This window comes from Meleagris gallopavo, chromosome 11, assembly GCF_000146605.3.
Source record: "Meleagris gallopavo isolate NT-WF06-2002-E0010 breed Aviagen turkey brand Nicholas breeding stock chromosome 11, Turkey_5.1, whole genome shotgun sequence".
NCBI classification, from domain to species: Eukaryota; Metazoa; Chordata; class Aves; order Galliformes; family Phasianidae; genus Meleagris; species Meleagris gallopavo.
In genome coordinates this window covers 15,718,363-15,733,254 of record NC_015021.2, presented here as the reverse complement: position 1 = coordinate 15,733,254, position 14,892 = coordinate 15,718,363, and the positions used below count along the sequence as shown (strand labels likewise).

Genomic DNA, 14,892 nt, shown 5'->3' with positions numbered 1-14,892 from the left:
AATAATCTATATTTTAAAACTTTGGATCAAATATATTTCCAGTAAGCTTGTTTTCTTTCTGGGTTGTTGAAGTAAATGATGTCTGCATCAAAGGTTTTTCAGCAAAAGATTCTGTTAAACTTTTCAAAACGAAATACATTTTAAGAGTTAAGCAGCTAAGTGTGAAGGAAAAGTCGAGCTGTCTAGGGATGCAGCCCTGTAGTTACCATTTAACAATACATGATGTCTTGCTAATTTGAGGGCATCTTCTTTGTATTGCCTTAGGGAAGAGTTGAAAAAAATAACAATTGTTTCATCCATGAGTACATAAATCCAGTTCTCTTGTGCGTAAGATCTTTTAAACTGAGTATCTAATACAGGTCCCTAAAATACAAGCACAGTCTTACACTGCCAGGTGAAATTAGAGAGAAAACAAGGACTTGGGTTTCTCTAGTTCTTATTAAAAGTCTCCAGATAAAGTTCAGAAGCTACTCTGTGAATCCTTGCCTAATGGGAAAACCAATTATAGATAAAAACCACCGACTTCACTATACTAAGTAAAAACTCATTTGGGATAGAGACGGTGGTTTAGTTTCTGTGGCGTCCCAGGCAGCTCATTTCCAATAGCAGCGGAGCACAGAAAGCAGGAAAGCTGTAGGAATGGGAAACCAAACAGCTGCTTGGTGAGTGTTGTAGGAAATGGCTGATTGCCACAGCTCAGTTGTGTGCCCACTTAGTTATTGCAGCCTTTCTAGCTGCAGATTGCACGTGGATTGATTGATAAACGGATTCTGGTAGTTGTTTTGCTTGTTTAAAACCTCAGTGTAGTGCCAGGTTTAACTGACTTATGCCTCATTTTGCATATGTGCTTACTGTTGTGGTGATTTACCAACACTGCAGTGAAGGTTTATGGATGAAAATTAACACGCGTGATGCTATCACCAATTTTTATGTGGACAGGAAATTTGGAAGTAAAAGTTAGTTTATAAGAACTCTCGTGGTGTACACAAAGTTAAGTGCTTTAAGCAGGATCTGCTGAGTGTCCGTGTGATTTCTGTAAGTCAGAAGTGCAGTCTTGTGCATGCCTGTGAAACACCTCTGAGCTGTACTGTTACTGCAGTAGCGTGGGAGGAAAAGGAGATGAGGCAGGTCACTCAGGTGCAGGCTTTGTGCTTCAGCAGAGGTTGATGGCCTACTACTTCAGCAAACTCCTTTCTCTTTCCTCTGTAGCCATCTCTGTTGAAGTTCTTGGAGCATGTGAAATACTGTTTTGGGCTATTAAATAGACCCCATTATATCATATCGTTTTTCTCTTTGTAAACAAAGTTGATATGTGAGGATTGTGAGTGTATACGTGCAGTGTCTCTGTGCTTTATAAGAACTGCTGGAAGTCTTACGCTACGTGTGAGACGTTGCTCAGATGCATGTTCTAATTCTAATCACTGATTTATTAACTGTCTTTATAGAGTTTTTACATTTTACATTTCAGCAGTAAATGCCAGGGAAATAAAAATCACAGGCAAGATTTTTATTTTTAGGGAAGACCACTGGTGCATAACACTTTATCTAGGGCTCTCAAACACTAGCATTTACTGTAGCATAGCCAGGACTGTTTTTCTCCATCTGCCCTGCTCTGACTCTATTGTTGTCATGTTTTTCATTCGTTTCTGTATAGATCTGCTTGCTTTAGTTGTCTGTGATGTAATCCTTGCCCTAGCTTCAGGGCCTTCATTTCTTGTCTGTTGTTTTTTTTCCTCTAGTTGCTGTTGTGTATTATTTCTCTCCAAATAGCTGTCATATCTGATCCGGACCAGCTGTGTAGAAATCAGAGCAGGAAGTTTTCTGTTTCTTTATATGTTCCTTATAGAAAACACTTATTTTAATTTCCAAGAAGCCTGTGCAAGTGCACACTAGTGAAATATCTCAGAACACCTTCATTTGCTGCACTTTGAACAGTCTGTGAGCTCTTCCTTTACAGGTTTGTTAACTGTTGGCATGGAGTGGTGCTGGTCTGTGAGCTAATCCACAGAATTTATCATAGGAAGAAGGAATAAAAAAGAGTAGATTATTTCTTACTTATCTTCAGTCATACGTGTACTTCACATGAAGATAATTTTTTGCAATTCTTTGGATCAAGCAGGCTTGCAAATACCAATTTATTGACTTATTTCAAAGAAGTGAAGAGTAGAAAATCTAGAAAAATGTTGAAACCACAAGTGCCAATGAAGTTGTTAGATGTCATTACTCATATTTTCTCTTAAAATTCTAAAGCTTTGTAATTGTTTGATATTTTGGTACATAATACGTTATAGGTTAAAAGCAAATGAAAATAAAAGTGAGCTTTACAATAGAGAATTAAGCTTCAGCTTAATTGTGGAATAGCAATAGCCACACCATGTATCTTCTGTAACATCTGTATGGCATCAAACATGTTGGTAGCAAGTAGCAGGAAGATAACCTGCATTGTTCTTACCTTGATGCACAGGGCTAAAGATATTTGCTGTTAACTAAGTCCCAGCTGCATATTTCAGAGTGGTGAAATGTTTAGTCGAAATGTCTGTTGTGTGGCAAACAGAACAATAAGATGAACAAACTGCAGTGATCCTTTTTGTTGGAAAGGGGAAACATCTAAACCTGAATCTGAAACCAGAATTTGAAAATTTAAGATGGATTTCAGATTTGTTGTGTTTCCCCTTCTGTAGTCTGTGGTGCACAAAAATACCAAACTTTTATAATACATGTGCACTGATAAACTGTGTTCGAGTTACCAGTTAACTCAAAACCATTTACCTTTTCTTGTAAATATGCTCTGTTCTCTCAAGAACAGATGTGTAAAATCAGAGTTCCAATATAAATATGGTGACTGTTGTAAAGCGATGCAAGCGTGGTTCTTTATAAGATTTGTTGCTTTTCTATCCTTCTAGATGGAAGAAGATAAGGGTTCAGTCAGCTCAGCATGTGACTTTGCTGAAAGCAAGCACAGAGGGGAGGACAATAGGCAACTGCTAGATCCATCTAGCCTACAGGACAGTTCTTACGTTCACTAGGTAGTACTCCCACTCTACCCTACTGTGTGTGTATATTTATTTTTATATATCATTCTGTGGACAGTCACAGAGCCATCTCCAAAATACCCATTTTTTTTATATCTAAAAGAAAATTTACATCACAATATGTGCGTTTGATTTTCTTTTTCAAATGAAATCTTTCTTTAGTTCAGCATTTCAACTTTTTGATTTATTACATGAAACAGTCCATTATCATATAAAATAATATGTTATTGTGATCCCAAATCTTAATGTATGAAAACACTTTTTTTCCAGCCCAAATGTGAAAAATATCAGGTATTTTTCCACGTTCTAATTTGGTAAGCTTTGACTCTCCTGCCTTTCATTTCCCCTGGGTGCATTTCAGGTCTTCGGAGATTTATTATGCTCTACTGCCTTACCGTGCCAGGTTTTATTTGGATATAGACCTATGATTGTAACTGTCTGCCATAGAGAGGAAAGTGAGAAAAGAGAGTCTTCACTGTAATATATCTTCCTTCCATAGAGTGGGCATAAATATAAAAACCTATGCTCGCTAGACAATGATACACAACATATCTACACATAAAATAGAATGTACTTTCATGTGTCTTTAATGCTTGCCCTGTATTATTTTAGACTTAGCTGTGAGTTTGATAAAAGGTAGATGTGTGAAGGCTATATAAGGTCGTAGTTGTTATTTTTTGAAAGGTTAACAACAGCTTTTCCATAAATCATGGTTCAAGCATGACCCCAGCTTTTAGTTGGTAACTCAGAATTACAGAATGGTTTGGGTTGGAAGGGACCTTTAGGGTCCTCTCTTCCCAACCCCCTGCTGTAGGCAGGGACACCTCCCACTAGACCAGGTGGTTCAAAGCCCAGTGCTCAAAACTTGAGCAAATGAGAGCCGACTCAAGAGATGTGAGCATTTCTCTAATTCTCTAAAATCGAGAACTGAAGGCTCAGTCCTTGAGAACGAGTTTGCGTGACTCTTGGTTCCAATTCATGCCCACCTTTTAATGACATCTTGGACTGCTCTGTGTCAGGACTTCTGAAATCCTAGGGGAAAGGGTGTTGAGAATTTGTTCTGCACTGCAGCATACACAAAGTGAAGATGGCTGTATATGCAGCAGGAAGCTTGCTTTCTTAGCTTCTGCTAGGACTTCCTTCTGCTCTACGTATTTTATTGTCGGATGCTCTGTGAGTATGAAATTGCTGTGAAAGGTGGTTTTTGCTTTTACTGCACTGCTGTAAGTTATGCTGTTCCTTATCACGGTATCTTCTCTGACAGTATAGTTGTGAATAGATGTAATGGTTGTCAAATAAGGGAATTCAGGGACGTGAGCCCTTCGTTGTATTTTTGTTTTAACCAAAACCCCCTTCAGAACTGTCAGCTGCAATGCTCCTGTCTCTCAGGTGTTTACAGAAGTTCATTGTCTTAGTAAATGTTAACGTGTCCAGAAGACCTCCAGAACGAGTGAGAGTTCTGACTGCACTTCTTGTCCATGGCATCTGATACACAGCAACTGCATCAAAGGTTTCAGTCTGTAATCCTTGTTGCTTTCTGTAAGCTGATGTAACTGCTGACCTTCCTTCAAGCATGATGTCGAGCAGTGTGGCAGGAAGGTTCCTGGAAGGATTTTGGGAATGTAGAGCAGAGCTGAGGAAGGGGCAAGTATAGGAAACAATGCATGTGACCCCATTTCTGCTCATGTACCCCCCCCCCTCCCAGCATATCTCATTCTAACAGTTGTTTTTTTCTCTCTTGGATTTCCAAAAGCCTTCTCTTTCTTTTGGCTGCTGCTGCTTTCTAGAATAGAAACTGTTACAAAACACTAATCTATCAGTCCCCTGTTTTGTAGGGAATTAGGAAGGAAGGTGTGTGCTCCTAGCAAAAACTATTCTCTGAGATCAAACTGAGGTGCTTTGCTTTCCTCCAGTATTAAGCAAGTGCAGGTGGTGTGAAAGAAATTGAGGCTTTGGTTTCCAGAGTCAGACGTAACAGTCAGTGGTGTTTTGTCACACAGTGAAATGTTGGGGAATGTTCTTAAAAGTGAGCTGTGCTCTGCCATGGACTAAGATGCCTTCTCCCCAGGTCTCCTCATTCACAGGTTTGTGAGAGTGAGGTGAGGATAACAGATGCTTAAGTTTAGCCTGCATGTTTGGCATTTGATTGACAGGATGCTCTCATGGGGAGCTTTAAGTTAAGTTAGAAAGAATCTCCACACACTGCTTTTTAATTTCTTTTTAAAAAGAATAATGAAGTCAGTTTGGGATATTCTCTACCCAACAGTGCTAAATTTTAGTTGAATTTTAGTTCTGCTGCAGTTGACCAGTGCTCAAGAACAGTGGAGTGCACTCATAGATGCACTGCTCTGTAAACTCCTCTGTGTCTGTATAATGTCTTTCATTTTGTTTGAGTCTTTTTCTCGTGCACTAAGAATAAAAAAACTATGCTAATGTTGACTTGTTCCTCATAGTAGCATGAGCCTGACTAAGCCTTTTTAACATCAGTCTTTCTTGTATTTATGTAGGATATTCACAAAATCAGGGATTTGCTTTTCTTACCAAGCCAAGAGGGTACCTACGGTACTGCTGGGATATAAATTAGTACTGAAAGTTGCATTCTGCACTTCTTGAGGAATAGTTAACACTTACCATCACATTGCTGCGCTGTTTGTAGCTTTGATCTGAAGCTTTTTCGTGATAGATGTTTAAAAAGGAGTAGACCTGAAGTTTGTGTAAGTTGTACCTCTACTGAGGTTAATCAAGGCTGGACAGTTCAAACTCCAGAGATTCATTACGGCAATAATACAGAATTGCTAACCAGTTTCTCTTCATCTTTAAGCTGAGATGGTGCTAAAGAATTTCCTTGTGCTCAGCAAGACTGTATTTGAAAATTTGAAAGATCAAATATTAACATTTAGGCATTAGGAGGGGAAATGATGAACGTGGCTGTAGTACTTCTGTAAGACTGAAAAATATTCAACACTAACTTAATAAAAACCTCCCTTTTCTAAGTGATATCTGATGACATCTCTATTGATAGAATCTGCAAATACTGATATTATTTATTTTTTTTTATCTTTCCAGTTTACTGAGACAGGTTCAAGTATCAACTGCATGGACTCCATGTGCTGCTTCTCAGATGGGGAAACAGCATGCACATCTGTTAGAAGAATGCTGGAACGACTAATGGGAAGATGTAGTCCAACCCGGGTCAACAGGTGTGGAATTTCTCTCAATAGCCTTTGCTGCAGACAATTCTCCTATAAACTGGAACCTGATGAGCCTGCAGCTATAGATGCGTAGCAAACCAGCTGCAGGTTCTTCTTAAGTAGGAAGTGCAACATTTTATTGTACTTTATTCATCCTAAAAGATAAGTTTCTTGCTTCTCTTTGAGTGTTTTCTTTTGGGATCGAGAGGGGGAAAAACGGTTCTCAAAGATTTCTGTTAAAGTGTTTAGTTTGATTTTTAGTAGAAGCTTTTGAGTTGTATCTGTCTTAATTTCTCTTGATTTTTGTACGTTCTTCTCCTTAGATAATCAAGCCTTGCTGCTGCTTTTCTTCTCCTGTTTTATGATTTTTTTTTTTTTGCCTTCACGAATCAGGAGTTGTTTGTAAAGTCAAAAGACTTTTCCCTGTGGTTCTTGATGTACAACCTCCAAATATTTACCTTGGAGCTTGCATTACTCCTGAAGATATACTAAAGGCTCACACTCTCCTCCTTAAGTATAACTTTGTTGTTATAAGGAAAGTCTTTAAATCTTTCAGCCATTGATTGATATGGAGATTAAATATTTTTGTAGTATAACTTTTATATTCTATTTCTAAAATCGGTAATTGACGGAACAGAACGTCAGGTTCTAAGAATTTTAAATGTTTTTTTTTTCAGTTCTAGAAGGTGTCAAAGTCATACGTGCCATTCCAAAGTATGTGCTAAACAAATCTTTTCCTTCACAAGCCACGTGTGAAACAAACCTCAGTGGGATATAGAAGCATTTTAGAGTAATCAAATGCTTTTGAGGAACGATACTGCTCTTGCAGTGAGCAAAACTGGGGAAAAAAGCTCTCAGTAAACCTGCTTATGTGCCATCTCCCCACTTCAAAATAGAGAGGGCTGTCTAATAAATACGGAAATATTTGGGGGTAGAAATAATTATAGTCTCTTGTACATCGTAATCTCTCAATGCCTGAATGATGTCATGGTCCTTCAGTGGTCAAAAGGTAAACCTGAAAGAGCTGCGCTTCATGTGTTTTCAAGGCAACTTATTTTGTTTTTGACTTTGTCACTTTTAGTTAAAGGTCGTGGTATCATTCATTCAGTATGAAATCTCGTGTGGGCAGTTTTCACTGACAAGCTTTGTCAGTTCTGATTTTGGTATTGTTACACAGCACGTCTCTGTTTTGAACTCTTGCGTTGAGCACTGTCTGCGATTTCAGTTGGTTTCTCATCTGACTTGCTCATGAAATTTATTCAGCATTTCTACGTGTCCAGGGAATAATTATGCAACATTTCATTCTGTATGAAAAATGAACTGTTATGATTAAGTACACTTTTAATTAAAATTTGCTGTATAGAAGGCGAGCATGATGTATAAAATAAACAATTTAGTAGAATTTTTAATCTACAAGATGAGCATTTAATTGATCTGAAAATCAACATTTTAATGGTAATTGCTCTAAGCTCTTGGTTTGTTTTGGGTTTCTCTTTTTTCCATTTCTTTGTAAAACTGTGCTTTCCAAATGAGGAACTTCTCATGCTGCTTTTTAAAATTCACTGTTATCTAATCAGAAGCAATTATTTCGGTTAACATTTCCCTTTAAAGAACTTGTGTAGAGTTATACAAGGTAGGTATTCTGTTTTGTTTTCTGCGATGCATTTACATCTTTACAATTTTTCTCTTTTTCCACTCAGTATATACTGACTTTCTTTAAGAACTTGCTTAAAACTATTTACTGAATATAAAACATATTTGACAGAATATTGGTCAGTTTTTGAAGTTAGCTTTTTCTCAGGTTTCTTGTGTGCTTACCTCATCATTTTCAAATGAAGTTCCAGTTAGCTCAGTAATTTTAGAATGTTTAACGTTCATGCGGAACTGTCCTGGTGCTGCATTGAAGGCCTGAAGCTCTGTAGCTTTTGTTTCTGTCTGTGGTTGAAATTATTCAGAACAACTTTCTAGTTTCCCTTAATTTTCTGAACAGGAGAACTAGAAGGAACGCTCCTTAAAATTTAATTCTCGCTTGCTTTTTTTGGTGACTTCATTCCATCCATACTACGTTATTACTTAAAAGCTAGTCTAACAGTCAGGGTAGTGTTACAAGTCAAGGCTATTTACATTCTTCCCTTACGCTTGCCATATAATAAGCATTAGTCTTAGTTTAATTCTGCTGTAATCACATTCAACAGTTACATATTGAAAATGCTGAAGGTGTGCTTAGCAAAGCTGTTTGGCAATTCAAAAGTGTTTGTTAAACTTAGTCCTAGGCTGCTTTCATTGAACTAGAAGCTGATGTTTTCAGAGGATCCTGTGATCCTGAACAGGACAGTCTTCTGCGTACGTATGCTTCATAAAACAGCTCCGTATTCAGCCAGGAGGTAGCTGCAGATTGGCTGTAAGCATGCTGTGGAATGAAGAGCAGTGTTTAAAATAGTGTTGATGTAATAGGTTGTGTTATATCTTATGCTCATTATAATCTGTCAAGTATGATATTCTGTCAAGTATGAGAACATGAAATCAAATATGGTATCGAATTTTCCTAGAAACTTTGGTTCAAAGTTGTACAAATGCTTGGAGTAGAGGGCTACAGAAATGTAGTACTTAATGCTTGTGAAATGTATTCAAGAAGTATTTGCTATAGTTTCATTCACCGGTTAGAATGTGAAACGTGTGCCGTGGTGTGATAAAATGCATTTTTTGTCTGTCTGTCCCATTAAATTGTCTGTCAGTTTGTCAGTCACTAAAACATTAGGAATTCTGGATCATTTCACATTCTTGTACAGTAGGGTTCGTTATGAGTTGTTGGCTCTCCCACGAGTGGTACTTGTGTCAAAGCACTGCATGTAAAAGTTCTGAAGAAACAGCAGATTTCTGACAGAGAAGACACATTTGGAGGATAAAGTTGTTATATTTAGATTCCTTGCCTTCCAATCTTTAATTTTTTACGTACAGTCCTATAATGCTGTTCAGTGGAAAACCGTGGTTGCTGTGCAGTAGCAGAAGCAGTAATCTGTCCTTGAGAGAAAGATGTTGGGAGATCCTATCTGAATCAGAAGTCATGTAGCTTTTCGATGCCTTAAATTTTAACTTAAATTTAATAGTAAGAGTTGAAATAACCTCATGTCTCTAGATGAGGTTTTGCCCACCTGTACCTTTGTGCAGCATTTCACAGAACACCCATGCACTGGCATGCTGTGGCTGGCTGCATGTACCGCAGGGCTGTACTTGAATGTCCTCAGGCAGTTGAACTGCAGTGGTGTCAGCGCCTCAGCTTAGGTGTGCAGCATTTGTTTTCTTTGCTTGAGGCACAGCACTAAAAATGAAGTTGTAAAGCTGGCCTTAGAGGCCTCTGGTCATTTCAGCTCAAAGCGATGAAAATATCTGATTAACTTTACATTTCTAGCAAATGTGGAATTGTTAATTACGTAGTTGGATTTACTAATTGCAGTATACTTTCAAAGGTTAAAATGAATTGCAGGTGTTTACATGAAATAATAGATAAGTATTTTAAAGGTTTACATAAGCCTAATCTCAAAACGTTTTTATCTTTGCTTTCATAGACTTTTCTCCTTGCCTCTAGCTTGTAAGTTCCCAGTCAGCCAAACTTTTCTTTTATTGTTACTGTAGATCATGGAGTTCATCGGATCCCTTCTATGCCAACGACAGAAGCATCTTGACTCTCTCCACAATGGACTCACCCACTTGTTAACAGGGACATTTGTAAATACCCTGTGGAAGCCAAGTGGTGCTCACGTACCTATAGTAGGTTCAGAAGCGAGTTCAGTGCTACATCCCTGCCCTAGACAGGACTAGTGTGACTTAAAGGCAAACTGGCTGTCCTGTAGCCAAGCATAGCGGTCATCTGGACTGTATTTGCTTCCAGTATTTTTTCTAATGATATCCACAAGTTGCTAAGTAAATTTTTTTTAGTAAGAAATGCTTTTTCCTCTCACCATTAAATCTTTTTTTGTTACTGTATGAGCAGATTGGAACCTTGTATTTGATATTTGAGATGCTGGTATAGCACAGTGCAAAATCTTTCTCCCAACTCCAAGTGATCAGATAGAATTTGCACAATGAAACATAAGTGGAACGTAATGAAATTAGATTGCCCTTTACTGCACACACACTCGGTTTGAACTGTCTTTTACAGCAGATCAGTCTTATTGTTTCCATGGACGGTTTCTAAAGTGTTTAAATACTCAGAAATTTTTTAGAGATAAATACAATTCAGATATTTATGCTGGTGTATGAATGGCCATTTTATTAGTCATCACTTTGAGAAAGAAACAGCCTACATCGGTCATTTGGAGTCATGAGGATTTAACAGGTCACTGATTTCCTGAAGTGTGATTCAAAGCCAGTCATCTTCTCTAACAGCTGTTTCGTTAACCATTCATAAACCTGAAGTGGAAAAATGGGTAAGAAACAGTGGCTCGTGCAGGTATCTCACTAGCATAAATTTTTGAATGAGGAATCCTTTTAATGTTGGTGAATCTTTGCATGTTTTATTCTTTTTCATGTATTTATATTTGGCCGCGTTGTACGTTGAAGATGCGATTAATGCTTAATTATCTTCATATATCTGAAGGGTCTGAGACATTGGTGGCAATGTTTTGATACCTAAGTATGTCAATAAAAACAAATTGCACCAATGCAGCTTTGAATGGTACACGATGCATCTTGCAGGTACTTTTTTTTCCCTCTGATCAGTTTAAATAAATGTGTCTTCATGTTTGGGGAAGGGTAACAACATTTGCCTCTGTTCTGCCATGTTGGCCAGAGCTATTAAGGGGTCTTTCTTTAGACGTGAGAGCTAAATGGAGGTTAGAGCTTTGTCTTAGGTAGTCCTCAGGTGCAGGCCAGGAAAAATGCTGCTGTGTTTGGACACCTGTTTGGCAATCCAGTTTGAAGTCAGTCTCTGAAGTCCCATCACTATTAAAAGAATCTTCCTGCCAGTCAGCAGAAGGTAAAAAGCAACGTATTTAAATTCTCAGTGAAAGAAACTAAATCAGACTGTAAATAGCTCCTGTAAATAGAACCTGTAAGAACTTGTTAACTGGAGATGCAGTTAAGCCTGAGATTTGTACAAAACCAGCGTTAGCTGCTTTCAGCACACCTGCAGGGGTTTCCCCTATTGGCCCAAGTAGGTTACTTGTCTTAGCAGTTTCTCATTCTGAGACAGTCTTCCAACTGCCACCAATATCTAAGACGTTTTTAAAAACTCTAACAGATATCTGCTGTTTTGTCATATCTTTTGTGTGTAAGCCACCATGTTTCACTGTTCAGAAGTATGTGTTTGTCCATGTCACCCACAGCACCCAGGCAGAGCGTGTGACTGTTGGGCCTCATTAGCCAGCTCATCTGCGTGTCTAGCTGGTGCACCACGTGTGGAAATAGGCACTGTGCTTAACTCTTTAGGAATGTCAGAGGGTTTGATAACCCTGCTCCAAGCATTTAGATTGGGTCAGGCTCTGTACAGAAATGTTTGTTGGCTTTTACCATGCAAATATGTTGATTATACGCACAGAAGATGCACAGTCCTGTACTTGAAGAATAATTTACATTCATTATATATGTTTCTTTAAAACCTTCCATCTCCTCTTGTCCCTCTTCCCCTGCTTTCCCTTTTCCCAGTGTTTGTAAGGTTACCGAAGAAACACGCATTTAAACAGTTCAGGAAGAACTTAAGAATCCATCTGTCTGCCAAGGTATATTTTTCTATTTGCAGTACAAGTTAAACCTGTAATTTATCATTTAATGAGTGTAGAATTGGTCTGCATGTGACCAGATTTTTGGTCTGGCAAACACTTAGGACCACATGTTTTTGTAAATATGCCACAGATGATTGAGAATTGCTTTTGCTCAAGGAAGAAAGCTTTTGTGTATGTCTCTGACAGTTAAAGCGTAAGAAACATTCATTGTGCACTGAGTTTACTGTAAAAGTTAGTCAGTCTTCACAAAGATGACTGCACAAAATACGGCTTACTCCATTTAACAAAGAGTTCAGCTCTCTGAGTTAATGGTGAGGGAGGAAGGAAATAAATATGATAGAGCTATGCCTCAGCCTTGAAACCCATAACATGTGGCAGGAAAGCAGCAGTCTGTTAAAGCAAATTACCAGACTTAGGCTTTTTAACCTTGCAGTAGAAAAGATGGAGTGGGAATATGTTCCCATTTGTTCACAAACTAGAATGTGTATAGATTATGCTTACAATATTCTGTGTATTTTTTAAGGCTATGGAGGAGGGAATTAAAAAAAAAAAAAGAAGCAAAGGAAGGGATACTGAGAACTCAGAATGAGCTCTTGTTTTCTGGTACAAAGGATTATGCAACTCAGAATGCATATATATTAAGCAACCATAATTTCTTACTGGGAACCTTTAGTAATACTTTCCAAACGTTGTTTTTTATGACTGTAGCTTCTACATGGGAGGGGGGGAGGGGGGTGGGTCTCATTTTCTAGTGCTAGGAGTCTCAAAGCTGTTGAATCAATCTATATTATTTTTAATTGTTTTCTTTGACCCTTCCATACTTATTACTGATACTGGTGAAATTTAGTGTCCAAAAGTGCATAATCATAACATGTTTCTGAGCCATTTAAGCTGCCCTTCCTCTTTTGCTCTGGGAAATAACTTTATAGCTATAACCACCAGCACTGCACTGCTTTGTTCTACTTTTTTTTTAATGGAGATGCATTCCTAGAGCTGGGTGAACCAGCCATCCTGAAATATGGATTAATTTCAGCCTTCTCGTTTCTAAATAATCTCCTACTTAGACTTTTGTTGCAGGCTATTTCTTTTTTCTGTGACTCTTTATTGTTGGCTGGTTTGTATGTTCTTTGCTTCTGTTTGCTTCCAGTGGTATGACTTCTCTGGTTTCTGCTTCCTATTTGATTGACTCAATTTAAAAACAGGAGGAAAAGATGGGATGCTCGTGGCTGTACCACCTAACTCTTGCCCTCGATCAGCTTAAACATGCATTCGCATCGGTATTTGCGAGGCTTCTGCTTCCCCTAGATTGTTCAGCTGCTCATAGAGATGTCAGCCCTGGCTCTGCTGCCCACGCTTCCGTGGCTTTCGTTAAAAGGAATGTTCTCCTCCCTTTGATATATTCGCCCTGCTCTAGGTGTTGCCATAGTACCTCGCTGTTTTACAATAACTATATAAAACTGTCATTGTAGATACAACTTCTTTGTTGTTGTTTCTGGTTTGTATAAATGCATGGACATGAATAAAACCTGATGGGTTGTGGGCCAAAGATCTCTATACGTAACATGAAGTGAGAAGAGATGAAAAATAGCGCAGATTACAGCAGTGTGACTTGCCTAAATAAAGCCCTGCGCTTCACCCAAATGGGATGCAGTGCGTATTTTCCTCAGCGCTTCTACTCTACTTGGAGTAGCAGCAGTTCAGTCATTCTCATCTTTTCTGCATTGTGGCAATGAGTTTAAAAAAATACATATACACATCTGTGACTATTTTCCTCTCTTGAGGGTATGGGTTATAATGGGGTTCGCTTCCAGATACAAAGAGGATGCCATAACTACGGCACGGAAGTGATTTTGTAAATTTCCATTTATGTTCCTATTGTAGTTGTCTATTCTTTTGCACACTTACCCTCACTCCTTTCTCCTGGGAGGGGCATTGAGTTCTCCTTGCTTTTTTTTTTTTTGAGAAAAAAACAACATTAATAGGAAAAGCATGTGAGGGTACCAATTTAATGAAGTCAATCCTTAATTTTAGGCAATTAAGGATCACTGGAAACTGTAGCAATAATTAGTACTAAGAATTCTGGACCTGTGACACTGTGGCTGCCTCGTGTTCCTTCTGACGCTGACAGCACGTCTGTGTGCTTGTGCATCGTGCAGCTCGGGCAGTAGAAGTTGCTTTACAGTTTATGGAAATGAATTAATTATATTTAATAAATAAAACTTTCGCTTACAGATGAGTCATTGTTTTAATTACGGGTCCGAGGATAAGATGCGTGAGAGCAGTGAGGCTGCCCCCCCTCTATCCCCACCTTCAGTCACAGAGGAGAGCCCCACAGGGCTGCACAGCTACACAAAGACATGGAACCTGAAGGACTGACATGGACAGCTGCATGGACAGATGGAAACAAACAGACAACTGGACAGACAGACAGACTTTACCTTGCCACTCTCCTTTCACATCCCTTTCCTCAGCTTTGGTTTCTTTATCAGCCCACCTGCTCAATATTTTGCCTTCTGCCCTTGAACGCTTTGGGAGAAAGGCTTGACATGTCGTACGCTGAAGACATAGAATTAAGATTAAAAGGGAAACATGAAGTACCAGTTTATTTTACTACCTAAGATGAGAACTGAAATAACTGTAGTGTAAGGTTATTAGAGGAAAAAATAGCTAACAGAACATGAGAAACACCCATTTACAAGTACCTGTTTAAATGTCCACCCATTCTGACTGCAGAACCCAACTCCTTAGCTCTCACCTGTTCTCAATCACTCAGCTAAGTACTGCAAAGCAAAAGCCTCTTTCTGAGCACTAAGATTACAGTTTCATCAACTACTTACTGGGCTGTCTGCTCTTAGAGAGCTGAGAGGACTTAAAACCAAATACAGGCAGCATTTCCATACACAAATAAAATCTACAGAGACGCCCGGCACTGTTATTTGAAACCAAGTG

General features: G+C 38.6%; 1 protein-coding gene across 1 annotated transcript in view; it reads left to right on the top strand.

The window, feature by feature from the left end:
- ATP11B (ATPase phospholipid transporting 11B (putative)) overlaps positions 1-12,497 on the top strand; it is a gene marked incomplete at its 5' end in the record, with an annotated part of 44,660 nt that extends 32,163 nt beyond the window's left edge. The window contains 2 exons of the mRNA XM_031555085.1: positions 6,099-6,232; positions 9,857-12,497. Of these exons, the coding sequence (XP_031410945.1) occupies positions 6,099-6,232; positions 9,857-9,938 (216 nt within the window). The remainder of the gene's footprint in view (positions 1-6,098; positions 6,233-9,856) is intronic.
- Between the last annotated feature and the right edge of the window lie 2,395 nt (positions 12,498-14,892).